The sequence below is a fragment of the Pecten maximus genome, chromosome 6 (genome assembly GCF_902652985.1).
Source record: "Pecten maximus chromosome 6, xPecMax1.1, whole genome shotgun sequence".
Classification (NCBI taxonomy): domain Eukaryota; kingdom Metazoa; phylum Mollusca; class Bivalvia; order Pectinida; family Pectinidae; genus Pecten; species Pecten maximus.
Window position 1 is genome coordinate 24,741,531 of NC_047020.1, and position 12,447 is coordinate 24,753,977.

General features: G+C 36.4%; 1 protein-coding gene across 2 annotated transcripts in view; it reads right to left on the reverse strand.

Moving 5' to 3' along the window:
- LOC117329330 (cysteine-rich hydrophobic domain-containing protein 2-like) overlaps positions 1-11,507 on the reverse strand; it is a 37,272-nt gene extending 25,765 nt beyond the window's left edge. For both annotated transcript variants that reach the window (XR_004533151.1, XM_033887242.1), the window contains exons 1-3: positions 11,388-11,507; positions 1,619-1,673; positions 1,007-1,162 (exon numbers count right to left, since the gene is read on the reverse strand). Coding sequence is in view for 1 of the 2 variants with exons in the window: in XM_033887242.1 (XP_033743133.1) it covers positions 1,007-1,162; positions 1,619-1,673; positions 11,388-11,503 (327 nt within the window). In the remaining variant the exon portion in view is untranslated. The remainder of the gene's footprint in view (positions 1-1,006; positions 1,163-1,618; positions 1,674-11,387) is intronic.
- Positions 11,508-12,447: the final 940 nt, after the last annotated feature.

Below are 12,447 nucleotides of genomic sequence, written 5' to 3' on the forward strand. Positions count from 1 at the left end.
TTGATAAAAAAATTTTGTCTTAAATGCGGGTAATGAGGTACTCTCAGCTCACTGATGTTCAGCTAGGATAGTTCTACAAAATTATACAAAAATCAGATTTTTTGCAAATATCTTAATTCAATTTTTCTTTGGTAGAATATAGAGGGAAACAAGGCATCGCAAACGATACAAATCCCCTCACGTGCTATCGCAAACGATACAAATCCCCTCACGTGCTAACACATGAACTCTGACGCAAAATGGGGGGTGGGGTTATTGCAGGACATTGAAATAACATCAGTTGTCATTTGCACTGAACTGTAATAGACATGGATGGGCTCATTATCAGGCATGGGCTATCGAGGTATTGCCATGCTGGACCAATATATGAAGTATGGTCAGGATCCATTCAAAAATGAAGTCGCAACAACGCTGACAAAGATTTTCTATAAATAGTAACGGTGACCTTGACCTTAACCTTGGCACCCTGAAACACGAACTCGTTCGGGGTATTCCCATGCTGGACCCATATATGAAGTTTGGTCAGGATCCGTTCAAAAATGAAGTCGCAAGAGCGCTGACAAAGATTTTCTATAAATAGTAACGCTGACCTTGACCTTGGCACCCTGAAACAGGATCTCGTTTGAGGTATTCCCATGCTGGACCCATATATGAAGTTTGGTCAGGATCCATTCAGAAATGAAGCTGCAAGAGTGCTGACAAAGATTTTCTATAAATAGTAACGGTGACCTTGACCTTGACTTTTGCACCCTGAAACATGAACTCGTTCGAGGTATTCCCATGCTGGACCAATATATGAAGTTTGGTCAGAATCCGTTCAAAAATGAAGTCGCAAGAGCGCTGACAAAAAGTGAACATACGTACTTAAGTACGTACGAACGGAACGCTATATCCCCTCCCCGACTTTCGTCGCGAGGGGATAACTAATTGTGGTCTGAGGCCTGCATACCTTGGTACGACTAGACTCTAGGGTTACCTACCTTGGTATATGATTAGAATTACCTACCCTTTTACTGAGACAGACGACCGGCCACAAGGAACATCCCAGGGTGCAACAGCAACATATACAGCCACAGAAGAGCCATTTGACATTGACTGGCAAGGCCTTCTTCAGCACACTGTTTAATCGTATCACTGTAGCCTTGTACTCCTCTGGTGCAACCTGTACTCAACATGCAACATACATGTGTACAGCTTGTAAGATATATTAAGCCTATATGGCAGAAAAAAACACACGAGATCTGAGGGACATGTACATGCAATCTGTGAGATATTTTTTTCAATTCAGCGTTTCTGGCAAGACAAGTTTTTAATGCTGTATAAACATATGTCATAGGTATTGTTTATCTATGTTAATCTATGAAGTTAAAACGAATATAATACCTGCAGTGTGTAGCACATGTACAGAGCAATCAACTGTTGGTATCCGACGATGTTATAACATGTACAAAGTACACTTTAAATCAAAATAACAGAGCTATCTAAATACATGTATTCATTTTTACAAGTTTACTTATTTGTGACTACATGTATATATACATGTTTCTGACAGGAATTGATAACATATATATGATATATAGCAAGCAATCTTAAGAAAAAAACACAATTCATCAATTACCTTTGCTGAAAGACTGTTGGGGAATTCTGTATCAAATCTGTTACTGAGACCAAATCTGGAATAAAAGACAAACATACTGTATATAGAGCTGTGTAAGATAATTCAGTTTACAATCATTATGTTGAATTTTACTATAAATCATTTGTATTTTCAACTTTATACTATGAAAAACCCTGACTTCTTTCATGGATGGATTTTAATGAAGATTTGTGAATTGAAAAAAGAAATATCTATAGTTTCTTCACATAATTTACAGGTGCATGGAAGAAATCAAAATAAACAACAAAACCAAATTTACTGCAGCACCATATATATATGCATGTTGACTCCTTCATAAACAATTACCTAAGTAACGTCAAAATGACATAGCAAAAAAAACATGTCCCAAATATATACCTTTCGATTTCTCTAATTAATGGCAATGGTAATTGATGAAAATAGTAGGAAAAGGAACTTTCATTTAAACCAATGCATGCAAAGTTTCCTAAAATTGGCCTATCAACAAATACAGGAAAATTCATTGAAAAAGTTTACTCAAAATTATATCAGTAGAATAAAATTTTGGGAACACACTTCTGAATGCTACTATAGAGTTGGTCATTTATGTCTTCTGTACTTTCCAAACATGTTAACTGATGCATCATAAAACTCTGAATTTGAAACTGATTCTTATATATAAAGTCCCGACACAATGAGTGCAATTAATATAATACATAAGTAAAATAACAATCATTCTGGTCCCTGCTCAAAATAAAAATAGTAACCAGGACTTAAAATTTGACCAAAAATCCCTGAAACTCGAACTTGTTCATGATATAATGTTTTTTTATCATTGTGTGAAGTTTGATAAAAATTCCTTAAGGAATGAATATTAGCTAGTGAGGAAATTTAAAATATATTGTTCCCCCGGTTTCACCAGTAGGGGACTAATAATTACAATACACAGAAATTGAAGTACATGTATTGCTTGCAATGAGATAAACAAGTTTGATTAATAAAGGAAATGGTATTTCATGCAAGCACTTTCCATTATGAACCACTGTTTCAAAATTGATGTTGAGCAGGAACTTAAGTTATTGAATGAAAATACATTTTTGTATTAAGTAAGAGTGGACTGGATCTTTGACTTAAAACTTAATAAGCAATCCCAACATACAAGAAATATTACATTAAAACACATTCCAAATCCAAGAGTTCCACACTAGTACATTTATCTTGTTTAAATAGTTCCAAACATGAAAAGCATCAAGAGTATCAAGGATGAAACTTATTGTATAAAGCTCTACTGGCAGAGACCTGATAGCTATCTTTTATAATCACAAAGTTTCAGTTTTTTCCTTAAAAACACATAATTCAATGAAAACAGCAAATGGTTAATTAGGAAAGCAAATCTGGAGGATTTGGGGATATACAATATTTCAGTGAATTTAACAGAAGTCTGAGGGGAAAAATGGAACAAAATCCTGAAGAGAAACTACGTACCCATAAACGGTAGTGAAAAATGTCTAGATTGATCCCTGGAAATGTATATCTTACTTACGTACAATTTAGCAGATCTTTATTACTCGGGTATTACAGAATGACTATGAACTTGGACGGAGACAGAGTTCAATGACAAGAGATATAATAACGTTCTAAAGAGATGACAGCACTCAACATTTGTGGTCTCTGGGCATTCATTAATGAATCAAGAAAAAAAGATCATTTGCTGGAGTCTAGTTGAGAAAACAATTTATCATGACCTTAACATGTATCATCCTGTGGTCTTCACCTATTGTCATGCAATTCCTCACCATTATGTAACATTTTAAAGAAACTTAAATACAATAGTTAGTTAGCGTGTGTACTGACTAGAAACCCTTCACTGTAATTATATAATGTACAGTAACTTGTTTACTGATAAGAAGTGTATATAGAAGTAAAATTGGCTCGATCTACAAGTACATGTCAACGTAATGGTAGAGTATAGTGATGATAAGTACATGTGCAGCACATCTGACACAAGCAGATGTAGTGCATACCAACATACAGACAGATCGCCAACATTTTTTACTTCTGAATTTTGATGGACTTCAGTTTGTATGTTTCGCCATCAACCAACACATACTGCTGACCTGGCATCAAGCTGATGTTGTATTAATGAGAAAATATCCAGAGTGCAAGTTACTATTCCAACTCTAGACCAATTCTTTTAATAAAGTTATCATTAACAAGAGAAAACATTTTCCTGACACAAAATTACTGGCTTAAATTTTCCCATTAAGTAAGCTGAGAAGTTTCCTAAAATGTCAATTTTATTTCCTTTAGTCAGAACTAAGCTAAACACTTTCTATTTATGCATAAAGTTTTAATACACAACAGCTTATCCAAGGTTAAAGTAAGGAAGCCATGATTCAATGTATCAAACTAATAAAGTACCAAGGATTTATAGCCCATATAATAATAATATAACCTTTCTATAAAAAGTACACTATATATGTACAGATGAATTTTAATTTCACAGAGTTTTGACTATTAAATGAGGTGGTGTAAATGTCACAGTCATATTTTATTTTGTATCATTTTTAGCATAATTTATCAATAACAAATATGGTGTAATAAAGAGTTCTGATTAATTACAGGGATTTTAAACACCCGGGTAATTGCCTTTAAAAAGGAAGGGTTTGTAATTACTTTTTTTAAAGTTTATAACTAGAACTGTCACCAGGATGGCTGACTAATACCCCTGCAATCTACACGAGTCAATGGTGAATTGGAACTGTTAATTAGAGGCCAACTAAGATAACCCAGTAATAAAGAGACCAGTTGCCATAGCAACCATAATTTTGAGAAAAAGAAAGTGAGATGCACATCTGCACATGATCCTCTATATTTGTGTGAAGTTTCATTGAAATCGGCCTTTCGGTTTAGGAGGAGTTGTCCGGACAAACTTAAAGTTATGGTTCTTATCAGAAAACCTATTTATAGTGACCAGTTGCCATAGCAACCATAATTTTGAGAAAAAGAAAGAGGCATGCACATCTACACATAGTCCTCTATATTTATGTGAAGTTTCATTGAAATCGGCCCATCGGTTTAGGAGGAGTTTTCCGGACAAACTTAAAGTTATGGTTCTTATCAGAAAACCTGTTTATAGTGACCAGTTGCCATAGCAACCATAATTTTGAGAAAAAGAAAGTGGCATGCACATCTACACATGATCATTAATATATGTGTGAAGTTTCATTGGAATCGGCCCATCGGTTTAGGAGGAGTTGTCCGGACAAACTTAAAGTTATGGTTCTTATCAGAAAACCTGTTTATAGTGACCAGTTGCCATAGCAACCATAATTTTGAGAAAAAGAAAGTGGCATGCACATCTACACATGATCATTAATATATGTGTGAAGTTTCATTGGAATCGGCCCATCGGTTTAGGAGGAGTTGTCCGGACAAACTTAAAGTTATGGTTCTTATCAGAAAACCTGTTTATAGTGACCTGTTGCCATAGCAACCATAATTTTGAAAAAAAGAAAGTGGCATGCACATCTACACATGATCATTAATATGTGTGTGAAGTTTCACTGGAATCGGCCCATTGGTTTATAGGAGGAGTTGTCCGGACAAAATGTAACTACAGACAGACGGACGGACGGACAGACAACCTGATTCCAGTATACCCCCCTAACTTCGTTGCGGGGGTATAAAAACAAGAGGTATCTGGAACTATGTAAAACTTATCTTTTCTCTACTTTTCCCATCTTTCCTCTCTTCCTCAAAATCATTTTGAAACAGGGGAACCTGCATAAACAATCTGAGAAAAATCAATCGAGAACTGTTGAAAAAAAGTAACACACTGTAACAAACTTCAATGGCCCAAATCTGAGATGGCTACCTTTGAGCTATTTTGTTTTCCAAATCAGACCCAAAATGAAATGGAGAACCTACATATGAAGTTTGAGAAATATCCTTCCAGTCCTACTCAAGAAATAGCAATAATAACTTTCTAATGTCAAAATCCAAGATGGCTGCTTGTCCACAATTTGTATTCTGGATTAAAGACTCAAAATTGAATGGGCACATCTAGGGGCGAAGGGGAACCTACATATGAAATTTGAGAAATATCCTTTCTGTGCTTCTCCAGAAGTCGAGAACTGAATGGACACAATTAGAGACCAAGAGGAAACTATAAATGAAGCTTGAGAAACTTCAGTAATTCTTGGGAAATACTGTATACCTGGTATTTTTCGCCCCAGGTTATTTTCGCCCTTGAGCAACACAAAAGATATTCGCCCCATTTTAATTTCGCCCTAAACTACTTTTAAACAAGGGCCTGTTGGAGGGCCACAACATACACCTGCCGCAATATTTGACACTTGGAAGGGGGTAGTTTCACAGGCTGTAATGCTTTTTTTTTTGTTGGAAAGTTGGAAGGAGATATTGATACACATAATGGTGTGTAGTTGAAACCGAAGTGCAAATTTAAATGATGAGATGTATATACAGTGGAACTTCGTTAACTCGAACTCGGATAACTCGAATACCCCGCTTAACTCGAAGTACCTCGCCGGTCCCGGCCGAATTCTCTCTTTATCTTAGTAAAAAAAACTCGGAAAATTCGAATTCGGATAACTCGAAAAACTCGGATAATACGAAGTAAAAATTTGGTCCCAACAATAAAAATCCTACTTGAAATGTTCGAATAACTCGAAGTATAATTTTCGTCGATCGGTGGCAAACGCCGACATTTTTTAAGAGCTAAATTCCGTTTGTAATACTGAACATATCGGCACTACTAACCTACATGCTATTATAAGTGTTTCATAAATTCATGAAAGAAATTGTCGGTTGAATCTTATAACAACAAGTCTTGGTGATAAAAAGTACTGCTTTACTTACATCAGGTAATTTCCCAAGGCGGTCGCCGATATCAGTACACACGATAGTCAACAACTCATCTACCCGTTCGCTCAAGCGGAACTAATCTCTGACACACCGGTAGATCTACCCGGCTGATGTTTTTACAGGTGTAGAAATGACACTGTCACCGGCGCCTATTAAATCTTTAAACTGCTGAAACAGTATCGTAATTACTGCCGAGGTGTTCAGAGTACAACTGTAACGGTCAGTGCTGTCTATTAAATCGGATAAAACGCCAACTCAGTTACAGTAACATTTTATACGCACATGCGCAGCCCAACTTCCGGTGCTAATACACATGGAAATGGCGTGGTTATCAATAAAAAGTAAGTAGGCCGATCAAACAGTATTTTATATATGTCCAATAAAAGGTAATAGTTCTGTTACGTTTTGTATGCAATCTGTGTTAAACTTAAACGGTGATTTGTTTTGACATTAATAACTTGTTATTTTGTCGAATTCCGTTTTATCGTTTACCTTTTGCAAACATGACTTGCACATCAGATCGTTATTGAAGTGACTAAGTGAAAGAAACTTTATCGTGACTGTATATCGGCAAAACTACACCAAATTACAAGTGACATAACGAAACATTACATATATATTTACATGTATTGACCAGTCTTCACACTAAACTGATGAGCGACAGAGCGAAGTTATAATGATTATATAATGTTGACAAATATTGACCGAACTTTTCACCAAAAATGATAACTCGCTTAATTCGAACACTCGGATAACTCGAAGTTTTTTCGTGGTCCCGTCGACTTCGAGTTAACGAAGTTCCACTGTATGTAGCAAATATGGGAAACCTTGGTTTAGACACAACAACACAAAAATTAGTTCACATGTTTATATACGGAATATACAGAGCCTGGGTCGGGTAGTATTGAAGTTATGGTCCAGATAAGTAAAATCATCAAAGGGCAATAACTCCGCTAATAAGGGGGTAAGGGGCATAATTGAGGTATGTGACACTCCGGCTCATCTAGATGTATATTTGTGTCAAGTATGGAGAGCCTGGGTCGGGTAGTATTGGAGTTATGGTCCGGACAAGTAAAATCATCAAAGGGGAATAACTCCGCAAATACGAGGGTAAGGGGCATGATTTTGGTATGCGACACTCCGGCTCATCAAGATGTATATTTGTGTCAAGTATGGAGAGCCTGGGTTGATTAGTATTGGAGTTATGGTCCGGACAAGTAAAATCATCAAAGGGGAATAACTCCACAAATACGGGGTTAAGGGGCATGATTTTGGTATGCGACACTCCGGCTCATCAAGATGTATATTTTTGTCAAGTATGGAGAGCCTGGGTCGAGTAATACTGGAGATATGGTCTGGACACCATATGTGCCCGAAGTAAAATCATCAAAGGGGAATAACTCCACAAATAAGGGGGTAAGGGACATGATTTTGGTATGCGACACTCCGGCTCATCATCGATGTATATTTGTGTCAAGTATGGAGAGCCTGGGTGGAGTAGTACTGGAGTTATGGTCCGGACAAGTAAAATCATAAAAGGGGAATAACTCTGCAAATACAGGGGTAAGGGGCATGATTTTGGTATGCGACACTCCGGCTCATCAAGATGTATATTTGTGTCAAGTATGGAGAGCCTGGGTCGAGTAGTATTGGAGTTATGGTCCGGACACCATATGTGCCTGCCCGCCAACATGATAACATAATACGTCCCGTCTTTCGTCGGGCATATAAAAATGTCTTTTCCTCATTTACAATTGGAGAATTTTCTATAAAATTGCACTCGGAACACTCAGGATTTATCTAGTTCCCCCATTTTCTTTTCTTTGCATATCCCGCTGAGGTGTGAAATGTAATAAGGCGTGAAATATACAACATTTACCTGTGTTCAGATTTACATGTACTTTTAGCCTATATTGTTTCAAATAGTATCAGGTATGCATGGTCGATTTTAAGCAAACACGATGAGTGGTAAGTTCACCGTGTCGTGACCAATTACTGACCAGTGTTTTCTCTTGTTCATTTGTCATCGATGGAAGCCAAAAGCGACGGTCGCGGTGAACTCATAAAATCAGCTTTCACACTGGCAAGAATTTGATGCTATTTTGTGTGCATCATTTTAAAAATGACTTTTAAAGGTTACTTAGTATTTATAACTTTTTTTAAAAATCAAATACATGTATACTAAACCTAGTACGCTGTCTTAGGCTAGGGTATGTTTTGGATTCAACTACAACTGGCCTTTGTACAATGACTTGTAAATCCTTCAATTGAGATTGAAATTTTCGCCATCATCTTAAATTTGCCCCATCATCAAAGAGCGAAAATGGCGAAAATTAAACGGGGGTGAAAATTACCAGGTATACAGTAGCAATAACACTAAGGCTTGTTTACAGATGGATGGACCACTAATATAACATAGAGCAATTTGAATAGCGCCAGCCCAACTTCTGATGATGGTGCATGCATGGTGGGCTAAAAAATGATGAAACATAAGTCCACCATGATCTGAACCCTGGCTATAAACCATACAAATGCCATGTTCAAAGTTAACTAAGCATGATGAGAAACCTATAAGCATATCATTTGGACTTGCTATTGTGATATTTACGAGAGAAAGCACACACAACTTCAAAATACTCAACACATGAAAGTTCACAATATTAAAATGAGCAATATTAGTCTCAAAGTGTTTTACTTTAAAACACCACAGAGAATCAATGATATGTCAAGACTGAGCCATATTATGCTGTCATACCTCAATTTCAGGTTATATCTAACAGCTGATGAAATTGCAACAAATGTAATGGGTAGCTTAGTAACCACAACTGACATCACATTCATCTCCAAACTGTCAGAAGCAGATTAGGCTAATTTGCTTGCACAGTGAGAGTTTATTGGTTTGCTACTAGCATCAAAATGTCAAAGTAAGTGGCATATGCAATATTTGCATCTGATATGTTAAGGCATTTTCATCTGTGACATTATAAGAAGTTCATGAGCAAGCTCTTCAATGATGAATCTTGATTGTACATTACATTGGGTACAGGCCATCAGTGTGCGTACTGGTATTATTATAGGCAAACATTTTGGTGATGCCTGTGTTTTGAAACAGGGCTGTTTTGGTATGAATCATTTGGTAAGGAGATCTAGAGTGCTCAATAAATAAAGATATTACATAATGGACAAACAGCCCTGTAATCCTTGAAAGAACATGGAAAACACCTGTAATGTCATTCTATTTTTTCTCACCAAGTGACTAATGTTAGTCCTTGCCACAGCATAGATAACATCATGGCTTGTTATACTTATATATTTGTCAATGTGAAGAGTAACTTATTTGACAAGAATAGATCAACAGCATTCTTTTGTCATTAGTATACCGTATTTAACCTAATAAGGGCACCCTCCGGAGAACCTGGAGAAAAACCACCGGCCTATGGTCAGTACATGGCAACTGCCCCACGTAGGTTTCAAACTCGCAACCCGGTGGTGGAGGGCTAGTGATAAAGTGTCGGTACACCTTAACCACTCGGCCACCGCGACCCCTAAAAAAAAAAAAAACTTCAGAATAACTAATCTTAATAAGGGCGCCCCCACTGTCAATTACCCACGCCCTGCGCCCTTATTAGGTCAAATACGGTATTCTTGTTGTTTTTTTCGATATACATGTACTATAAAGACCCATCCACTAACGCTTCAGCTGTGCAGTAGGAAAGGGAAGTGTTTGACTGACCAGGAAAAAAAGCATATTCGACTGCATCTATTTTAAATGACTGAAAGCAAGTCTATAAGAAAACAGATCAATAAAAAAAAAAATTCAAAAAGATTTCAGAGAGAAATTCTTGTAACTTAAGATATCTGTATTTCATTAAATTGGCATATTTCCTTGTATACATAAGGTTACAAGATCGAATTGAGAGGAATAACATTACACAGTCCATGTACATGTATAATGATAATGTGGTGGTTAAAGAATTTGAAGATGGCAATTCTTAATTAGTTTTGAGTTATCGATGAGTTTCCAACAGCAATGAATAATAAGATGATTAAACAATTATAATCAAGGCACATAAGTCCAGACATGTATGAATAACAACTAACCTGTATCAAAATAATTTACAAGACATGATAAAATGTTAGGATAGATTTACGTAGTCATTTTTCTACTGTGCATGTATGTAACATCAACACTAATTAATGTGCCTTTAATTACTGTATGAATATGTACCACTACATCTCACTTACTAATATGTATTTTAATTGCCAGCCAATCTTGGGAACCTAGGAACAATGAAAATCCAACCCCTCCTACATACATGTAATATAATAGGTATATACGTACTGTGTATATATATGCTGACATTATTTTGAAAGGACATAATTCCCGACATATACATGCACACGGTGTGATGGGTTTTAATAGATAAAACTGCATGTATGAATAAAACTGCCCAGTATTTGATATGTGTTTTGATGTTACCGATATGTATGTGTTTTGTTACCGTACAAGTAGCCTATGTGTTTGTTACATTGTGTACTGCAGTAGTATACATTTGTACATTTGATATTTTCAGTAGACGTACGCGTGCACGTATTGCGTCTGTGTTAAATATAAAACTGTCAAAATGACAGGTACTGAAAATAAAGCTTTTAGTTAAATCATTGCCAGTTTATGGGGTCAGAAATAACAAGTATCAAATGTTCTTCTGAATTAGCCTAGATGCCTGAAAATGTCATTCCATCGATAACGCATCCACATCCGCTTTCCATACACTGACACAATGACAACACAAACACTGTCGACAAGTGGTCGTATGGTCCAACATTCGAAACTGCTCCACTGTAAAGTGGAAGTGAAAATGACCGCTGTTGTAATGAAACTTACATCGTCACATTCCCAGCTCCCCTTACAAGTATCGGATCGGGTACCACTAACTCCTGACTATCGCTCGGAGGACCTTCTTCGTCATCCTCTTCGTAAATCGTATCGAAGTCAGCCATTGCTTTCTTCTAATACACGTTCGTGATTGTGCACACGTTTTGTCTACGTCATCAGATAATGTGTTAAATCAATGTAAGTAGAAAGTGAAAGTAGGATAAATAACTCGTCAGAGCTTTCAATTACAATACCATATAAATTGTACAATAACAGTTATAAAGGCAATGCGATACATTCGGACACGTATGTTTATAAAATGTCAGTTATGTAAATTTCAGATTTGTGATAGATATACTGAAATCTAAGTGATTGATTGCTGGCGAACTCGTACTCATCTCACAAAAATAATTCAAATGAAATTGACATACATATGACACCTCTATCTAATACCATGCAAAATTTCACTTCGATCGAATCATTGCATAATACGGAAATGCACCACTGAAGTCCCACAAATGTAACACATTGAAACCCGAAATGAAATACAAACAACACCCTCGGTGACGCAGACAATCTAGAAAAACTACAGTTAGAGTCTATCCGTATTATAACAGGTTACCATCTTATGCAAGTAGGGTTTCATTATATTCAGAAAGTGGACTCGAACCACTAGTAAATAGAAGAAAGAATAGAAAACTACAACTTTTTTTCAAAATTCAAGCTAACCTCACGCCGAATTATCTTTCAGCTTTACTACATTATATGTACCTCCTTTAGTGTCACAAAATGTAGAATATAACCTCCGTAATGCAAACCATTACTCCTTACCTAACTTCAGACTTCAACTTTCTAATAGTTCTTTTTTCCCCTCTACTATTCGACTTTGGAATAATTTAGACCCTGGCATAAGACAGAGTAGGTCAGCCCCAGCTTTTAAAAACTCTCTTCGTAAGCTTAATGACATAAATATCCCCTCTTATTATTTGTTTGGTGACAGGAAATCTAATATTTTGCATGCTAGATTAAGAACTAATTCAAGTACTCTAAACGACGACTTATTTCATGC